At 42.0% G+C, this 21391-nt stretch overlaps 1 protein-coding gene across 1 annotated transcript in view; it reads right to left on the bottom strand.

Annotated features, from left to right (window-relative positions):
* notch1b (notch receptor 1b) overlaps positions 1-21391 on the bottom strand; it is a 144967-nt gene that overhangs the window by 59669 nt on the left and 63907 nt on the right. The window contains exons 5-9 of the mRNA XM_061932673.1: positions 14268-14390; positions 13950-14183; positions 8832-8987; positions 8445-8630; positions 6162-6275 (exon numbers count right to left, since the gene is read on the bottom strand). Of these exons, the coding sequence (XP_061788657.1) occupies positions 6162-6275; positions 8445-8630; positions 8832-8987; positions 13950-14183; positions 14268-14390 (813 nt within the window). The remainder of the gene's footprint in view (positions 1-6161; positions 6276-8444; positions 8631-8831; positions 8988-13949; positions 14184-14267; positions 14391-21391) is intronic.

Here is a 21391-nt window from a genome sequence, read left to right as displayed (position 1 = left end):
GGGAAGGTCATTCTAAAACCTTAATTCTAGCTTGATTTAGCCATTCCTTTACCACTTTTGACGTGTGTTTGGGGTCATTGTCCTGTTGGAACACCCAACTGCGCCCAAAACCAAAGTCCGGGCTGATTATTTTAGCTTGTCCTGAAGAATTTGGAGGTAATCCTCCTTTTTCATTGTCCCATTTACTGTATGAAAATGTACTTTTCAGAGGTGGTAATTCAAATGCTAAATATTGCTCTCAAAACAGTGATGAGTGTTGATAAATCACATTGCGCATGCTGTGTAATATATTTGCATCTTCTCCTCCCAGTATTGTGGGCGTTTTGATCGTCAGCATATAATCTGCAAATTAATGAAGACATCCATCCATCCATTTTCTACCGCTTATTCCCTTTGGGGTCGCGGGGGGCGCTGGAGCCTATCTCAGCTACAATCGGGCGGAAGGCGGGGTACACCCTGGACAAGTCGCCACCTCATCGCAGGGCCAACACAGATAGACAGACAACATTCACACTCACATTCACACACTAGGGCCAATTTAGTGTTGCCAATCAACTTATCCCCAGGTGCATGTCTTTGGAGGTGGGAGGAAGCCGGAGTACCCGGAGGGAACCCACGCAGTCACGGGGAGAACATGCAAACTCCACACAGAAAGATCCCGAGCCCGGGATTGAACCCAAGACTACTCAGGACCTTCGTATTGTGAGGCAGATGCACTAACCCCTCTGCCACCGTGAAGCCCTTAATGAAGACAAAGACGCAAAATGGATTGCACGCCTTGTTCTGCTCACTGGACCGACGCAGTCCACTTTCCACATGTTTCATAGATCAGCTTTGCATGAGCTAACTATTTGCACGTGTTTTTGTACACGCAAACCTTTAGTACCGTATTTTTCGGACTATAAGTCGCAGTTTTTTTCATAGTTTGGTCGAGGGTGCGACTTTTAGTCGAGAGCGACTTATGTGTAAAATTATTAACACATTACCGTAAAATATAAAATATTATTTAGCTCATTCACGTAAGAGACTAGACGTATAAAATTTCAACGGATTTAGCGATTAGGAGTGACAGATTGTTAGGTAAACGTATAGCGTGTTCTATATGTTATAGTTATTTGAATGACTCTTACCATAATATGTTACGTTAACATACCAGTTGGTTATTTATGCCTCATATAACGTACACTTATTCAGCCTGTTGTTCACTATTCTTTATTTATTTTAAATTGCCTTTCAAATGTCTATTCTTGCTGTTGGGTGTTATCAAATAGATTTTCCCAAAAAATGCGACTTATACTCCAGTGCGACTTATGTATGTAGATTTCCCCAGAGTGGTGTATAAAGAGAGTATGGCCAACCCCGTTTCAGGCAATCTCCTCAATGATTGGTCAAAAGGCACTCACGTGACTACAGGGCGCCATAACTGCTACTAACTTCGAGCTGATGCAATGTATTTGTGGCGCTTCCTCGTTAGTTTTTCGACGTGTACAAATGCCCTGTTGTACAACATGGGGCCGCTCCACCTATGAGAATTGTTGAAAGCTTTTACATTGCCTTTCCCCACAACCCGGAAAGAAGAGAAGTATGGGAAGTGACGATTCTCGAACACTGGAGAGCCACAAATTACAGCGTCTTGAGCCAGCTAAACACACGACACAACGTCTTTGTTTTGTTCAGGAGAGAACACACAGAAGCTAGTATTAATAATAACAGAAAACATTTACAAATTAAAGAGATGGTTTGACAAACACAGACTATCTTTGAATTTCAGTAAAACTGAAAAAATACTATTCAGTAACAGTAAAAGAAAAATTCAAACACAAATAGATGGAGTAGTCATTAAAAGAGTAAAAGAAACCAAATTTTGGGGGTAGTAATCGATGAGAAAGTGAACTGAAAATCTTATAAAAAAATGTACAACAAAGTATAATGAATAAAGCAAAAATCACTCCATATTCTCAGAGGTGGGTAGTAACGCGCTACATTTACTCCGTTACATCTACTTGAGTAACTTTTGGGATAAATTGTACTTCTAAGAGTAGTTTTAATGCAACGTACTTTTACTTTTACTTGAGTATATTTATAGAGAAGAAACGCTACTTTTACTCCGCTACTTTTACTCCGCTACTTTTACTCCGCTACTTTTATCTACATTCAGCTCGCTACTCGCTACTAATTTTTATCGATCTGTTAATGCACGCTTTGTTTGTTTTGGTCTGTCAGACAGACCTTCATAGTGCCTGCGTTTCAACAAATACAGTCACTGGTGACGTTCACTCCGTTCCACCAATCAGATGCAGTCACTGGTGACGTTGGACCAATCAAACAGAGCCAGGGGTCACATGACCTGACTTAAACAAGTTGAAAAACGTATTCGGGTGTTACCATTTAGTGGTCAATCGTACGAAATATGTACTGTACTGTGCAATCTACTAATAAAAGTTCCAATCAATCAATCAAAAGTGTGAAGGAAAAAAGACCTTTTTTTATTTCAACCGTTCATCCCGTCAAAAGCCTAAAGACTGACTGCACAGTTCCTGTCTTCACAATAAAAGTGCCGCTCCATCGCGCCTGCGCTTTCAAAATAAGAGTCTCCGAAAGCCAGCACAAACAAGCTAGCAAGCTACGGAGTTTGCCGCCAATGTATTTCTTGTAAAGTGTATAAAAACGAATATGGAAGCTGGACAAATAAGAAGCCAAAAACCAACCACTTTCATGTGGTATTAGACAGAAAGGAGGAACTTTTTTTCTCCTCCATTTGAAAACGTGGACGATCATTATCATCACTACTGTCTGATTACAATCAATGCAAGTCATCAGATACAGGTAATACACCAACTTATATTCTTGTTTTCATGAAAGAAAGGAATCTATATGTGTTAAACATGCATGTATATTCATTAAAACACCTTTAACATGTAAACAAAAACGGCAAAATAAATAAATATAAATTATATACTGTATATATCAATGTATGTATATATATATGAGTATATATATATATATATATATATATGTGTATATATATATATATATATGTATATATGTGTGTGTGTGTGTATGTTACTAATCAGTTACTCAGTACTTGAGTAGCTTTTTCACAACATACTTTTTACTTTTACTCAAGTAAATATTTGGGTGACTACTCCTTACTTTTACTTGAGTAATAAATCTCTAAAGTAACAGTACTCTTACTTGAGTACAATTTCTGGCTACTCTACCCACCTCTGCATATTCTCTACTGCTCGCCAGTGTTACCTTATCTGAGTTACTTTGCAGAAATATGGGGAAACAAGTACAAAAGTACACTTATTCACTAAGCATGATACAAAAAAGAAAGATCAGTTAGAATAGTACACAATTAGTAATGCATACAGTGATTACATATACAGCCACCACAGTTGACACACTTCACACAAAAGTCATAATTTGTCCATGATTGTTGGTCCAAAGCTAATAAAGATTTTGGCAAAATGAGGGTAATAAGTTATTTTTTTGGTCGTTCTGTGTATTTTTTTTTTGTGTTTATTGCGCCGTCACGAAACACTGCAGAGTGCGTAAAATACGCCAGCAAAATGTTACTTTAACAAAACAAAAGCATGTTTTATTGTAAGATAATGAGCTGGAGTATATTCAGAACTATATATGGACATATTATATTGGTTTATTTCGTCAGAAAAACTAACGACAAAACGACAGCAACTACAGCCGCACACGTCCTTGGTAGCAGTCATGGCGCCTGTTGTTTAGTTGGCCATACTCTTTATACACCATTCTGGATTCCCCCCCACCCCCCAGACTGCAGAAATGACAAATTTCAATGGCTCTCAGTGGGGTTCCCATGGCTATTGCGTGTACAGAAATGAAAAGAGGGGACCCTCTCAACTGTGAGAAATTTCCATTTCAAGTACGGCGGTTAAACCCCCCCCCCCCCCTTCCAAAACCCTCCTTTACTCCTCCCTTCCTGCTTCTGCATTAACGGTCCATGCGTCTCATTCCACCACTATGCCACCATCATGCCCCCCCCCAAATACTTTCACTGCCACCACTTCCTCACAAATACTAAGAGTGTTCTTAGGCATCCATCGCCTCTTTCTTTCTTTATGTCCCTCTTCTTTCCCGCTCCTCCCCACCCAGGCTGCCTTTGATCGTTGCCGCAAAATTAAAGAAAAAACAATTTCCAGCTCAGTGAACATGTTTGCTGAAACATTCAATGCACTTTTTTTCTCTTTCTTTTTTGTCTGTATTCCAGATTCAGTAGCGGCATTCCTTCACTGAACAAAACACCAGCACGTCTTGTACAAATAGCATACCTGCCAACTTTTGAAATCAGAAAAACTTAGTAGCCAGGGTCCAGGACAAAGTCCTGGTGGGGGGTTCAGGCCCCCCGACGCAAAATGATTGATTGCATTCAGACAGGTTAAAATGTTGCTAAAACCATCACTTTTCTATCAGTCACAGTGACTTTTCAAAACAAAAATATTACAGCAAAAATCATATGGGTTGATTGACATGTTTATTCTGTAAGCTAACTTCAATAGTTTGAAATTATTTTGACAGTTAATGCCAGTTATCCTGTCAACCTTTCACAAGACTTCAATTTGTTAATTGAAAGTATAAACAGTATAAACACTTTTTACAGTAAACAAATGATAAAACAGTACTAAACAATTCCATTAAAAAAAAAATTGGTGTCATTAACTTTCTGTCCAAGCTTGTATAATCTACTGCCTTGTTCAATTGTAAAAAATATTCTGTGCCTAAAATTCACATTTCTATCACAATTATCATACTGTAAACATGGTAAGCTAACTTCATTAAAATTAATAGTCCTGTCAATAGCATGGAATTACAATTCAAATGTAGTTTTTTTGTAAGCCTTTCAAAAGAATTCAAAATATGAAAAATGAATGAAAATTAATTTAAGCCATCAGACACTTGAAAAGTGGCACATCACATCTCTAATGTAATCATTTGAACTTTTCAACAGAAATAGCACTGCAAAAATATTAAGGAAATACTTCTGTATTTTGGTAGTTATGCTGTCAACATTTAACAAGATTTCTTCAACTTGGACTTGAAAGCATAAATAGTATAAACACTTTTAACAGTATAACAGTACTAAACAATTCCAATAGATAACATTGGTGTCATTACCTTTTTGTGGCTAAAATCCAAATTTAGCAACGGCATTAGACTTGTGTTTTTTTGTCCCAACGTGGTCTTTTACATCGCTAATTCCTCCGTGTCCGATCGAAAAATCTTGTCTGCACAAGGTGCAATTCGCGTAGTTTTCACCCTTTTTGGAACGGATAATTATTCCCGGATAGGCTTTTGAATATTCTTCACGGAATGACTGCAGTTTTCTTTTCGGTTTAAGACTCGTTTGCGATTTTTCTCCGGCTGATTCCATGATCGTTCGCTCGTTTGGAAACAATGGGCAACAGGTGCCTCGTGCTTGGCAGCGGTGCTATAAATAGCCTCGCGCATGGCATTCGGAATGGCTCGATAGGAAGTTACGGGAAGCAGTGTCGATTGTGATTGTCGTTACGCGATTTCGTGAATAAAACTTAATTTTTTTTTTTTTTTTAAATTAATGAAAAACCGTATTTTTTATCACTGCAACCGTAACCCGGAATAGGTTGATGAAAACCGTACTAATTACGGGAAAACCGGAGTAGTTGGCAGGTATGAAATAGTGATACTCAAGAGGAATTTGTCCAACAAAACAACCAGTGAGCTGGAACAAATGACCATGTCAACGCACAAAATACCAGTAACGTGTGACTGTATCAACTTTCCCTTGTACCCAGTCACAATTAAGTCCAACAGTCACCCACATAACTTTGTTAAAGGATAAAACAAACTTGTCGAAAAAGTTGAAACTTCCACAAGCCTTTCCCCCATAGATTTTTCTTCTTCTCTTCCTTCGTTGCTTCTTTAGTTCAGGACTAGCAGGGCCTGTGTAAGCCTGCCTCAGGGCTTGGGATTAGCGCCCGTCCACAGAGCTGTTTGTGTCTGCGCCAGTGTGTTTATGTTTTAGAGGGAGGAGGGGGGAGGAGAAAAAAAAAAGAGAGCGAGTGATCGACCTCTGCGCCCCCTGGCCCAGCGCTCCCCCTCACCAATCCCTCCTCACTTCGTCGGCTCTACGGCGGACTCACCTGTGGGGCACTGGCAGTGGAAGGCGTTGATCTTGTCGATACACTTGCCACTGTTCAGGCAGGGGCTGTGGGCGCACTCATCCGTATCGATCTCGCAGAACTCCCCCTCGTAGCCTGGTCAATTATCAAGGGAAGTGTGTGTTGGTTAGACCAGAGATGCTTTTTCACACCTCTGTTATTAACTGATGCGCTGGACTTTAAACACAAGCTATACACATGGGACATGATCCTGACCTCATGGTAAACTACCGACCGGTGTCCCACCTTCCCTTTATTTCGAAAATCCTCGAAAAAATTGTCGCACAGCAGCTAAATGAACACTTAGTGTCTAACAATCTCTGTGAACCTTTTCAATCCGGTTTCAGGGCAAATCACTCTACGGTGACAGCCCTCACAAAAATGACTAATGATCTACTGCTAACGATGGATTCTGATGCGTCATCTATGTTGCTGCTTCTTGATCTTAGCGCTGCTTTCGATACCGTCGATCATAATATTTTATTAGAGCGTATCAAAACACGTATTGGTATGTCAGACTTAGCCTTGTCGTGGTTTAACTCTTATCTTACTGACAGGATGCAGTGCGTCTCCCATAACAATGTGACCTCGGACTATGTTAAGGTAACGTGCGGAGTTCCTCAGGGTTCGGTTCTTGGCCCTGCACCCTTCAGTATTTACATGCTGCCGCTAGGCGACATCATACGCAAATACGGTGTTAGCTTTCATTGTTATGCTGATGACACCCAACTCTACATGCCCCTAAAGCTGACCAACACGCCGGATTGTAGTCAGCTGGAGGCGTGTCTTAATGAAATTAAACAATGGATGTCCGCTCACTTCTTGCAACTCAACGCCAAGAAAACGGAAATGCTGATTATCGGTCCTGCTAAACACCGACATTTATTTAATAATACCACATTAACATTTGACAACCAAACAATTACACAAGGCGAATCAGTAAAGAATCTGGGTATTATCTTCGACCCAACTCTCTCCTTTGAATTACACATTAAGAGTGTTACTAAAACGGCCTTCTTTCATCTCCGTAATATCGCTAAAATTCGTTCTATTTTATCCACTAGCGACGCTGAGATCATTATTCATGCGTTCGTTACGTCTCGTCTCGACTACTGTAACGTATTATTTTCGGGTCTCCCTATGTCTAGCATTAAAAGATTATAATTGGTACAAAATGCGGCTGCTAGACTTTTGACAAGAACAAGAAAGTTTGATCATATTACGCCTATACTGGCTCACCTGCACTGGCTTCCTGTGCACTTAAGATGTGACTTTAAGGTTTTACTACTTACGTATAAAATACTACACGGTCTAGCTCCGTCCTATCTTGTCGATTGTATTGTACCATATGTCCCGGCAAGAAATCTGCGTTCAAAGAACTCCGGCTTATTAGTGATTCCCAGAGCCCAAAAAAAGTTTGCGGGCTATAGAGCGTTTTCTATTCGGGCTCCAGTACTATGGAATGCCCTCCCGGTAACAGTTAGAGATGCTACCTCAGTAGAAGCATTTAAGTCCCATCTTAAAACTCATTTGTATACTCTAGCCTTTAAATAGACCCCCCTTTTAGACCAGTTGATCTGCCGTTTCTTTTCTTTTCTCCTCTGCTCCCCTCTTCCTTGTGGAGGGGGGGGGGGGCACAGGTCCGGTGGCCATGGATGAAGTGCTGGCTGTCCAGAGTCGGGATCCGGGGTGGACCGCTCGCCTGTGCATCGGCTGGGAACATCTCTGCGCTGCTGACCCGTCTCCGCTCGGGATGGTGTCCTGCTGGCCCCACTATGGACTGGACTCTTACTATTATGTTGGATCCACTATGGACTGGACTCTCACAATATTATGTCAGACCCACTCGACATCCATTGCATTCGGTCTCCCCTAGAGGGGGGGGGTTACCCACATATGCGGTCCTCTCCAAGGTTTCTCATAGTCATTCACATCGACGTCCCACTGGGGTGAGTTTTTCCTTGCCCTTATGTGGGCTTTGTACCGAGGATGTCGTTGTGGCTTGTGCAGCCCTTTGAGACACTTGTGATTTAGGGCTATATAAATAAACATTGATTGATTGATTAAATGGGACCAGAGCTTCTATTTAGCAGTCCAAAGACTTCTTGTTTTATCAATATATTGATTAAAATAAGCTATAGGGACAACAGAATCAGGATAAATCATCCATAATGTCTGGGATATATTATATTTGAGTATGAGCTGTGCCCCTATACATTTTAGTCCATGTCCAAGTTATGAGGTTGAACTTCCACTAACACAAACCTGGCATGCAGATGCAGTGGAAGTCGCCAATTTGGTCCAGGCAAGTGGCCTCGTTCATGCACGGGTTGGACATGCACTCGTTGATGTCCAGCTCGCAGCGCGGCCCCACGTATCCCCGCTGGCACTTACACTGGAACGAGCCCTTGGTGTTTATGCACTTTCCGGCATGCTCACAAGGGTTGGGACCTGTTCCAAACAGGATTACTTTTAACTTTTTGTACAAGTGCAATTCCTTGCTACATAACGTGTTACGCTATTGTAAACATAATAAAAACATCATCGTAGTAAATTGGCATAGTTTGATAAGGCTCAATACTGTACTTAATTGAATTTCTGTTTTTGGTGCCAATTCATTGAGAGATCGGTGGGTTTGGTTGGCGTTCTTACCCAGCGAGCACTCGTCAACATCTTGATCACAGGAGACCCCCAAGTAGCCCAGAGGGCAGGTGCAGACGTGATTCCCGCTGACGGGGTTGGTGTCACAGTTGGAGCCCTTCTGACAAGGGTTGCTGATGCAGGCGTCATCCAGCTGGCACAGCAGACCTGCAGCCAAATACAGACTCAATTAAACCAAAACGCCAAAACCTTGTAAGTCCACTTTATTCAGTGTATATATTGTGACTCATTAAGTCAGTGTTTACCTGCATGTTGTGTTCAAGGCCTCCCCCCCATTATGCAAAATGTTGTTATTAATGATGCGCTAACAGTAATATGTCTCCCTAGAGCAGTGGTTCTCAAACCTTTTTCACCAACTCCTAGGGGTGTAAAAACATTTTTTTTTTAGATTAATCGCGATTCTTATTTGTAACGATTCATAATCGATTAAAAAAGAAAATAATCCATATCTTCTGTACAGATTTACAAAAGAGTGTTGGAAACGTCTCTTGTTGCCTTATTTGTATTTGACTTTATTGATTTTATTAAACAAAACCAGTTAATTTAAGTAATATAGAAATTGATCAGAGGTGTTAATCTATTTTATTGAGAATTGTAGTTAATCATACAACTGGCATCCAATGTTATTAAAAAAAAGTATAGATTTTGAATCAAGAATCGTTTTGAATCGAGAATCGATTCTGAATCTAATCGTTACCCCCAAGAACCCATACTTGCCAACCTTGAGACCTCCGATTTCGGGAGGTGGGGGTGGGGGCGTGGTTGGGGGCGTGGTTAATAGGGGAGGAGTATATTGACAGCTAGAATTCACCAAGTCAAGCATTCCATACACACACATATATATATATATATATATATATATATATATATATATATATATATATATATATATATATATATATATATATCCTGAAAATATGCAAACAAAACTGTGTTTAGATAATTGATACTTCAAACTTGCATAAATAAATCTTAATATAACATAACTTGGCTTCTGAGAGCTTCAAAATGTAATGAATAAAATGCTAAAGTTGTTGATAAACAAGCAATTATTTTAATAATTAGATATGGTCATTTTAAATTAATTATTATGATCATTTAAAATTAATTATTTCAAACATGTTTATTTTAATGTATAATTCTATGGCTGGATGTAATAAGGAGTCAGAAAAAATACAAATAAAAATACAATTAATTTTGATGTTTTTAGCAAAATATAGTAAAAATGTATTTAGTTGTTTTTTTTAATTAAAAAATATATTTATTTGTAGGTAAGATAAACATATTAATACAATTTATCTCTAGTCTGGATGATTTAGTTCTTGTCACCCTGTTGTACTCCCGTCCCGAGGCCACGCCCCCTCCAGCTCCGGCTAAAAACCGGGAGATTTTCGGGAGAATATTTGTCCCGGGAGGTTTTCGGGAGAGGCGCTGAATTTCGGGAGTCTCCCGGAAAATTCGGGAGGGTTGGCAAGTATGCAAGAACCAAACTGAATCGTGTGGTGCTCAAAGATTCACAGGCCTACCAAGTACCACTTCAGAAAAAACGTGGCTCTCAAAGTACCACCATAATGACCAACATTAAAATACAATAGCGAAGTAGGCCTAAGTATTTATTAAAAACAAGCAATTTTGTATGTTGTATATTTAATGTTTTTGGCCACTACACACAGTTTGAACAGTAACAATGTGTTTAAATATAGGAAAATAAAACACTGTACTTTCATCAAGTGATTCTTTAGCATACCCCTAGAAACCACTCTTAGTAAACGTACCACAGTTTGAATATCACTGCCCTAGAGCATGTTAATTGACACCAAATGTGAGGAAAATCTGTCATCTCCCTCACTTGTTAGTAGGCATTTGAATCTTACAACTCACGATTCAATCCGATTCTCGAATCATATCAAATCACTATTTTCAAAACAGTTTACAGGTTTCAGCATTTGTCTTGGCTATGAAATATACACCCTGCGAATTAGCGCAGAAAAACCCTAAAAACCTATTTTTATTTCTTGAAATTTAGGGCTCTATTCAGGTCATAATATGTTGCGAGTTGGCTGTGAAACGACTATTTTCAGCATCCCTATGTGTTAGCTCTACTTTTAAAAGAAAAGGCCCACAGACGCTTGCCTTTAAAGTTGCTGCTTTTCATGACATTATGAAGGAAAAACCTTCCTCATGGACACAATAACTCTGACATGCCCCTAAGCTAGATAAACTCGCTCCATGTTTACTCACAATACTTTACAAAGCATAGTGTTGTAAAAAAAGCAGGCTTCGCTACACATCAACATATGTTTTGCCTATCAGTCTGTTACAGATGCGAGAGCTGTAATTTTGATGAGTTTGTTTTTCTTTAGTCCATCCATCCATCCATCTTCTTCCGCTTATCCAAGGTCGGGTCGCGGGGGCAGCAGCCTAAGCAGGGAAGCCCAGACTTTCCTCTCCCCAGCCACTTCGTCCAGCTCTTCCCGGGGGATCCCGAGGCGTTCCCAGGCCAGCCGGGAGACATAGTCTTCCCAGCGTGTCCTGGGTCTTCCCTGTGGCCTCCTACCGGTCGGACGTGCCCTAAACACCTCCCTAGGGAGGCGTTCGGGTGGCATCCTGACCAGATGCCCGAACCACCTCATCTGGCTCCTCTCCATGTGGAGGAGCAGCGGCTTTACTTTGAGCCCCCCCCGGATGACAGAGCTTCCCACCCTATCTCTAAGGGAGAGCCCCGCCACCCGGCGGAGGAAACTCATTTGGGCCGCTTGTACCCGTGATCTTGTCCTTTTGGTCATAACCCAAAGCTCATGACCATAGGTGAGGATGGGAACGTGGATCGACCGGTAAATTGAGAGCTTTGCCTTCCGGCTCAGCTCCTTCTTCACCACAACGGATCGATACAGCGTCCGCATTACTGAAGACGCCGCACCGATCCGCATGTCGATCTCACGATCCACTCTTCCCCCACTCGTGAACAAGACTCCTAGGTACTTGAACTCCTCCACTTGGGGCAGGGTCTCCTCCCCAACCCGGAGATGGCACTTCACCCTTTTCCGGGCGAGAACCATGGACTCGGACTTGGAGGTGCTGATTCTCATCCCAGTCGCTTCACACTCGGCTGCGAACCGATCCAGTGAGAGCTGAAGATCCCGGCCAGATGAAGCCATCAGGACCACATCATCCGCAAAAAGCAGAGACCTAATCCTGCATCCACCAAACCGGAACCCCTTGACTGCGCCTAGAAATTCTGTCCATAAAAGTTATGAACAGAATCGGTGACAAAGGGCAGCCTTGGCGGAGTCCAACCCTCACTGGAAACGTGTCCGACTTACTGCCGGCAATGCGGACCAAGCTCTGACACTGATCGTACAGGGAGCGGACAGCCACAATCAGACAGTCCGATACCCCATACTCTCTGAGCACTCCCCACAGGACTTCCCGAGGGACACGGTCGAATGCCTTCTCCAAGTCCACAAAACACATGTAGACTGGTTGGGCAAACTCCCATGCACCCTCAAGGACCCTGCCGAGAGTATAGAGCTGGTCCACAGTTCCACGACCAGGACGAAAACCACACTGTTCCTCCTGAATCCGAGGTTCGACTATCCGGCGTAGCCTCCTCTCCTTTTTCTTTAGTATATGGGCTAAACTAGCACAATGTTATTGTTCAAAAAATATGAGCGTAATCTTAGCATAGATGAGCTGACGTCTCTAACATTTGTGCCCTGTCCAACTCCTTAATGTTACTTTGTTGTTAGTGATTGATTGATTGATGATCTGAACAAGTGCAGAATTACTTTGTATTTGTAAAAATACGAACACACCTCATTAGCATTAAAGCTAAAGACACTAGAGATGCGCGGTTTGCGGGCACAACCGCGGAGTCCGCGGATTATCCGCGGATCGGGCGGATGAAATTAAAAAAAAATTAGATTTTATCCGCGGGTCGGGTCGGGCGGTTGAAAAAAATAAAAAATAGATTTTAAATAGATTCAGGCGGGTGGCAGTTAAACCAATTCGAAAATATATATACATAGTTAAATGTTGTTACCCACATACGAAAAACGAGCAGGCACCTGCAGCATATGCCACAACAGAAGAAAAAAAAAAGAAGAGATGGACACTTTTACGGAGCGGAGAAGGGACGCCTCGCCGGGGTCCGGGACCGAGGCCCCTTCCCCCGAGCGGGCCCCACCGGGAGCCGTAGCTGAGGCGATCCGCGAGAAGGGCCCGACGCACGTCCAGGGTCACCACCGCACCGACACCCCGCCTCGTCCGCCTTCGCCGCGGCCGGCGTCACACGCAGCAGGTAAGCACCTTACCTGCCCGCCACCCCCGTGGCCGGGGGCTCGTAACAGGGGTCACTCCGCGCGCTCCGCCCGCGCAGCTTACCTGCCCGCCACCCCTGTTGCCGGGGGCGCGTAACAGGGGTCACTCCGCGCGCAGTGCGCTCACGAAAGGGGTGGGGCTCACCCTGGTTGATATAGACAGCAGGACGGTGGCCATGTAAGTCGGAACCCGCTAAGGAGTGTGTAACAACCCACCTGCCGAATCAACTAGCCCTGAAAATGGATGGCGCTGGAGCCTCGGGCCCATACCCGGCCGTCGCCGGCAGCGAGAGGCGCTTGGAGGTGCGCTCAGCGCGGCTCCCATATGATTGCGCACTGGTGTGCGTCTGGGCCGTGACAGCGTGGCACGCGAATGTCTGTGCTGCATTGGATCAGTCTCCTTTCTTTAACAGGCAAAAGCTTTATAACCTCACTAATGCCTTGCATCGTCTATATTAGATATATAACAACGGGCGGGTGCGTGCGGATGCGGTTCTGATCAAATGTTACATCGGGTGGATGGCGGATGGTTGACGACTTTCTGATGCGGTTGCGGATGAAATAATTGCCTATCCGCGCATCTCTAAAAGACACACAAAACGGCGTGTTCGCAGTAGGGCTTACTAAAAGCACTTTTAAACTGTTCCAACGCCAAGACTAGATTTTGGCCAAAAACACTATTGTGGGACCTCTAACACTAATTTAAAATTGTTGCAAAATAGTACAACAAGGGACCTTAACAAGTGCAAACAAGCTAAAGTAAGAAGAAATAGTCAACACAAATCCAAACCTGTGCGGCCATGAGGACATTCGCAGACGAACGAGGCAACGCGGTCGTGACAGGTGGAGCCGTGGTAGCATGCGGCGCTGGCGCAGTCGTCAATGTTCTCGCTGCAGTCGTCCCCCGTCCACCCGTTCACGCACACGCACTGGAAGCTGCCGTAAGTGTTATGGCATGTGCCGCCATTTTGGCAGGCGTTGGGCATCAGCTGGCACTCATCCACGTCCTCTGTGCAGAGCTGACCTGGAGAGGGAACAAGTACGGTTGTGACACAGGCAAATCTATAGTTGTAAAGTCCGCATTTGCAAGTGTTTTGAAAACCCTCACCTGTGAATTCGGGTCTACACTGGCAGTTGTAGGTGTTGACTCCGTCCACACAGGTCCCTTCATTCTGGCAGTCGTGGCCCGGACAGTCATCAATGTTCTGGTTGCAGGTTTTTCCGGTAAAGCCTGCCAAGAAAATGTTGAGTATTGTTAATATTGATGCTCTGGACAGACACTTCAAACTGTCAGTTACTCTCCCCTCCCGATGTGGCAAATAACAGTTAACAGGAGAAAGAATGAAACTACGGTTAACTGCCTTTTCTCTCCATCTGTGCTCTTGAGGTTTGTGGCAACTTCACCGTTTAGTAACAGTCAAGTGGTGCAGTACATTTGAATAAGTAATAATAGTGGAAATGCTTGGATTCTAGATTAGAAAAAGGGCAAACAGATAGCATTAATCAGCCAAAAAAAATCCATCCGTCGTCATGTTTCTCATAATGATTGTGAATAATCGGCAAAATTCCAAAGAAAGTACAGTTCCCCTTAACACTAAAGGTTAGGGGTGTAACCATACGCCATAATCACGGTTTAGGACACCCTGGTTTTTAAGGTCATGCTATGGTTCATTTATGGCAGGGGTCGGCAACCCAAAATGTTGAAAGAGCCATATTGGACCAAAAATACAAAAACAAATCTGTCTGGAGCCGCAAAAAATTAAAAGCCATATTACATACAGATAGTGTGTCATGAGATATAAATTGAATTAAGAGGACTTAAAAGAAACTAAACGACCTCAAATATAGCTACAAATGAGGCATAATGATGCAATATGTACATATAGCTAGCCTAAATAGCATGTTAGCATCGATTAGCTTGCAGTCATGCAGTGACCAAATATGTCTGATTAGCACTCCACACAAGTTAATAACATCAACAAAACTCACCTTTCATGCACAACCTTAAAAGTTTGGTGGACAAAATGAGACAGAAAAAGAAGCGGCATAAAACACGTCCTAGAACGTCGGAAAAAGTTATACACGTAAACAAACTACGGTGAGTTCAAGGACCGCCAAAATTAGTAGGACAAAACGGCGCTCACCAAATACTCGAATCAGTGAAGCATGTTTAATATAAACAGTGTGCTTTGTAACAATTGGGGAGGTTTGTGTCATGTTTGTCCTCCTAAAGAAACCATATTAAAACAAAAAATTGATTTTTTTCCCCCTCATCTTTTTCCATTTTTCATACATTTTTGAAAAAGCTCCAGAGAGCCACTAGGGCGGCGCTAAAGAGCCGCATGCGGCTCTAGAGCCGCGGGTTGCCGACCCCTGATTTATGGGTAAATAAGGGAACAAAACTTTTGTGCAATTTAATGATATTGATGTATATTTCTTAGACTTAGAAAATCTTTATTGTCCCCGAGGGGCAATTTGGTTTGCAGCAGTAGTCATTAAAAAACAAGGTTCAACAGTAAAACGAAGTCCAACAGTAAAAACAAGGTACAACAATAAAACAAGGTACAAATACATAAAATACATACAACATACAAACCATCATGAAAGCATTGAGCTAAAAACATTTGTAAAACAATAAAAACTAATCATCACACGTCGCTTCCCACTAAAGTGACTGCATAGCAGCTAAGCTTGTTTAAGAAGCTCATTTATAAAGACAACAGCTGAGGGAACAAAGGATCTTATGTATCTGTTGTTTTTGGCCTTTCTATTAGTAGGGGCGTACCTGCATCCTGAGGGTAAGAGTCTAAACCAGGGGTGCTCATTACGTCGATCGCGAGCTACCGGTCGATCTCGGAGGGTGTGTCAGTCGATCACCAGCCAGGCATTAAAAAAATAGTCCTAAAAATGAGCGATCATAAATCTTCACTATGACGTCACTTTCGTCACTTGATTGACATTCACGGCACCCGAGGGTCTTCTGAGATGACGCTGGCTGCTGCCAGCTCATTAAAATGACCGACTGGAAGGCGAGAAACACTTTATTTCAACAGACTCTGGCGCCGTACCTGTCGTCAAAACTCCAAAGACCGACTGCACAGTTGCACAATAAAAGCTCTGCTTCATCCTGCCTGCGCTACCAAAATAAGAGTCTCAGAAAGCTGGCGTGCACAAGCTAGCAAGCTACGGAGTTTGCCGACAATGTATTTCTTGTAAAGTGTATACAAAGGAGTACGGAAGCTGGACAAATAAGATGCCAAAAACCAACCACTTTCATGTGGTATTGGACAGAAAGGAGGACTTTTTTTCTCCTCCATTCGAAAATGCGGACATTATCAGCACTACTGTCTGATTCCAATCAATGCAAGTCATCAGAATCAGGTAATACACCAACTTATATTCTTGTTTTCATGAAAGAAAGGAATCTATATGTGTTAAACATGCTTTTATTATCTTTAAACACTTTTAACTTATTAACAATATTAACTCTATGTGTTAAACATGCTTGTACTATCTTTAAACACCTTTAACTTGTTAACAATATTAACTATATGTGTTAAACATGCTTGTACTATCTTTAAACACCTTTAACTTGTTAACAATATTAACTATATGTGTTAAACATGCTTGTATTATCTTTAAACACCTTTAACTTGTTAACAATATTAACTATATGTGTTAAACATGCTTGTATTATCTTTAAACACCTTTAACTTGTTAACAATATTAACTATGTGTTAAACATGCTTGTATTATCATTAAACACCTTTAACTTGTTAACAATATTAACTATATTTATTAAACATACTTGTATTATCATTAAACACCTTTAATTTTTTAACAATATTAACTATATTATGCTTGCATTATCATTAAACACCTTTAACTTGTTAACAAAAACATATATTTCATAAATAAGTAAATATAAATGATATATATGAATGAGGTAGATCCCCACGACTTGATCAATTGAAAAGTAGCTCGCCTGCAGAAAAAGTGTGAGCACCCCTGGTCTAAACTCTGAGAAGAGAGGGTGCTGAGGGTTGACCAGAATTGCCTTTGCCTTCTGGATGACTCTGGCCTGATAGATCTGGTTCAGGGGGTTCAAGGTAGTGCCTATGGTCTTTTGGCACACCTTGATTATACCACCCAATCTATTTTTATTGGCCACACTGAGGTTACCAAACCAGGAAGTGATGGAATAAGTTAAAATAGATTTAATACAAGATGAATAGAACATCCTCATCAGTGTCCTATCAACCTGAAAGCCCCTCAGTCTCCTCAAGAAAAACAGCCTCTGATTGGCCTTCTTACAAATATGGTCAGTGTTGGCATCAAAGGTCAATTTATTGTCTAAAATTGTGCCTAGATACTTGTAATCATGGACTATCTCAACAGCGGAGCCATTAATGAGAATGGGTGCTCTGGCAGGGGGATCACGGCGAAAGTCAATGTACATCTCTCAAATAATATATAATAGTTTACAATAGCGGTGTCCAAAAAAAGTTAATTCAGTTCCATGAATTACAAGTGCAGACAAGTGCGACAGAGTTTGAACACTTCTCATTGTGCTTTTCGTCTTATCCACACTGTTTACGTATTTCGTCAGAAAGGCACAGTGTTCACTAATAGGAGAGTGTTTTCAAGCTCTGGCTTCCCCTTGGCAATATCGCTAGCCAAACTGTATTTGTTTACCGAGTAGACCCTTGACTATATACTTCCGGAGCAGTTCCTTCTCTGTACTGTAGTAAATGTTCCGCACCGAAAAATCCGATTACGAACACAAGTACCGTTACACCCCTAGTAAAGATGTTTGTGTGACCTGCCTAATTGATTGTTTTGACAACAATTATTTTCAGGTTCAAAAGGACATACAGGATGGCAAGCTGACCCACAGATTTGTTGCGTTGATTTCAGGACTTGGTACAAAAACAAATCGTGTGTTTATGTGTGTGCATGTGAGTCTTTGGAGGTGATGAGATGGTAGGAGGGCTCATACTCTCAGCAAGCTGAGCCTCACTGTGCTATGTGCAAAGGATGTTGTCCTTTGACCATTTCCTTATGATAAGCCCAGATGCTTTCCCGTCCCCGCCTCCGTTCACACACTGCGCACACGGAAAAACACACTTGTGCTCGTACAGCTTGACATGACATCACTGAAATAGCATTTCAATCAGAGGAGTTTTAACCCGACGTTTCTGTTTAATGGCACCTGGGTCGCACTTTTGACTCCCCTGATTGAAAGGATGAACCCAATCACTTAGGGGTGTAACGGTACACACAAATTTCGGTTCGGTACGTACCTCGGTTTAGAGGTCACGGTTCAGTTCATTTTCGGAACAGTAAGAAAACAACAAAATATAAATTTTTTGGTTATTTATTTACCAAATTTGCAAAATCTTCCACCAAAAATATTTTTCTTAGTGGAATATTTGATGTGAAGTAATGGGAACCTTGGATATGTCAATAATTCATAATAACATTGATTTTGATTCAATATTATGTTTTGAGCAAAAAAAACAGCTTTGTTTTATTAGTCAACATTGCAACTTTTTCTAAATTACATTTAACCTTTAAGCTTTTTTATTTCACTTTTGTTATGTTTTTGTTTATTTTAATAGTATTTTTAGAATGTGCCGTGGGCCTTTAAAACATTAGCTGTGGGCCGCAAATGTGGGCACACTTTTGACACCCCTGCTATAGATAATAAAAGATTTAATCTGATAAATCTATGGATAAAAAGCAGAGCCTGGCGACGCATGCGCGTTTATCATAACTCTCTCTCTCTCTCTGTCTCTGCCCCTCCCTCACCAATGCTGCTGCGCACACAATTTGTTTTGTTTTTAGCTTAACCCTGAACGTACATTGTTAATACACGCAACCATAACTCAAAATGCTGGACATTTGAAGCATTTAAGAAACTCCGCCCGGACAGCCCCGCAAAAGAGGACATGTCCGGTGAAAAGGGGACGTATGTTCAGTCTATCGTAGCCCTTTCACCAGACATGTCCTCTTTTGCTAGCATGCAGTACGCTACTTAATAAGTCCGTGTGGAAACTCGTTCGGTACATCTCCGTACCGAACCGAAACCCCCGTACCGAAACGGTTCAATACAAATACACGTACCTTTACGGGGCCTCACCTGCCATCATGGAAAGAAAAAAAATGTAAAAATATTTTTTTTTAATTAAATTGTTATATGTATCCAGTGATTATACTATAAAGTTATTTTCCATTTAACTTCACTCGTTTTAGATTATTTTTATTTAAAATCGCTGAATTTTCACATTTGCCGTTCAAATACTGAGAAGAGACGGTGCGGGGAAAAGCAGGCAGTTGAGGCACGTCACTGCGTTGTGCCTCACCATGGATTGCGGACTCGGCTAACTGCTGGCCTGCTGTGCAGTGAGACCGTATTGCTATATGAATTATATTATACATTTCCATAGTTTAGTTAGCTGAGGTATATAATGTACAGTGTATTTTGTCAACAACTGTATGTGTGTAAAGTATTTCTTGTGCTGAGCGATCATAAAACGGCTGCAAAAGACGCACTGGCTGAGGCTCGCCTCCTGCACCCCCGCCGTAGAATGCACGGCAACCCCTGACGGGAGTGTTATATCAACTAAAGCCCACACTTAAACTTTCCACGTGCAAGATTGAATCTATTTAAAAAAGTTATTTCATAAGAAGCCAAAAAGTGCAAAAACAAGAATGTTCGTGTTGGAGGAGTTGTGAATGACTGCAGGGCCACAACATCTCGTAACTTTAGATGTTGCGGACACATCTGCTAGCGTTAGCTGTAGCGAGCTAACTAGCCCAGCCTGTAGTAGTCCTAAGCGGCCTACAAGCTACGGTGTACCGGTTGAGACGCATAATAGATTTAGCTCTTTAGCTAGTCCTACACCCCAGTCTACCGGGCACCACACCTTAGTCATAGGGGACTCCATCACCCGAAACATAAAGCTTAGCAAACCAGCCACAATTAAGTGCATCCCGGGGGCCCGAGCACCTGACATAGAGGCTAATCTTAGGGAGCTAACTCGCAACAGGCCTAGTAAACACGTACGACAGGCTAATCGCACCACTAGTTATGCGAATATAGTTGTACACGTTGGCTCCAATGACACTAGAATGAGACAGTCAGAGATTACAAAGAGAAACATAGCCAGGACTTGTGATCTCGCTAGAAAGATGTCCAGGCATCGAGTAATTGTCTCTGGCCCCCTGCCTGCGAGAGGCAATGATGAGAGATATAGCAGATTAGTCTCGCTTAACAAGTGGCTGGCTAGCTTCTGTAGACAACAGGGACTAACGTTTATTGATAATTGGCCCTCTTTCTGGGGCAAACCAGGCTTGCTGATGAGGGACGGCCTTCACCCTAACCAGGAAGGCGCCATCATCCTGTCTAAGAATATAGACTACTGTTTAAGTCACATTTGACTAACTACACTAGAGCAAGCCCGGTCACAGGCAATTACAGAGCCTGCTAGTCCGGGTGAGGAGTCAGTTAAGCTAGAACTAGCCAGCACCAGGCTGGATAATTCCTGTACGCATAGCAATTTTCTTAGAATAACACACAACTCACATAATGTGTTTTCTGTTGTGAATGTGTCCGGGGTAGATATGCATTCTACTGAGGTGGCAAATCATGATGCGTTCAGTCGATCGCAGCATCAAGCAAACAATCTGAAAATTCCCGTCGTATCAATTCCTAGATATGGTCGAAACTATTTAAAGTGCACTACGTATAATAAACGCAACATTATTAATATTTCTACTACGGATAATTTAAACAAAAACTCGTCAAAACAGCCCAATACTTATAATATGGGCTTTTTAAACATAAGATCATTGTCTCCCAAAACGTTATTAGTTAATGAGGTCATTAGAGACAACAATCTTAACGTCATTGGTCTTAGCGAAACCTGGCTCAAACCAGACAAATTTTTTGCGCTAAATGAGGCATCTCCTCCTAACTATACGAATGCGCATATTGCCCGTCCCCTTAAAAGGGGTGGGGGGGTCGCATTAATATACAATGAAAACTTTAACCTTACCCCTAACCTAAATAATAAATACAAATCGTTTGAGGTGCTTACTATGAGGTCTGTCGCACCGCTGCCTCTCGATATGGCTGTTATCTACCGCCCCCCAGGGCCCTACTCGGACTTTATTAATGAATTCTCAGAGTTCGTTGCTGATCTAGTGACGCACGCAGACAATATAATC

The sequence above is a fragment of the Nerophis lumbriciformis genome, linkage group LG03, assembly GCF_033978685.3.
Source record: "Nerophis lumbriciformis linkage group LG03, RoL_Nlum_v2.1, whole genome shotgun sequence".
Classification (NCBI taxonomy): Eukaryota; Metazoa; Chordata; class Actinopteri; order Syngnathiformes; family Syngnathidae; genus Nerophis; species Nerophis lumbriciformis.
This window is presented reverse-complemented; position numbering and strand designations above follow the sequence as displayed.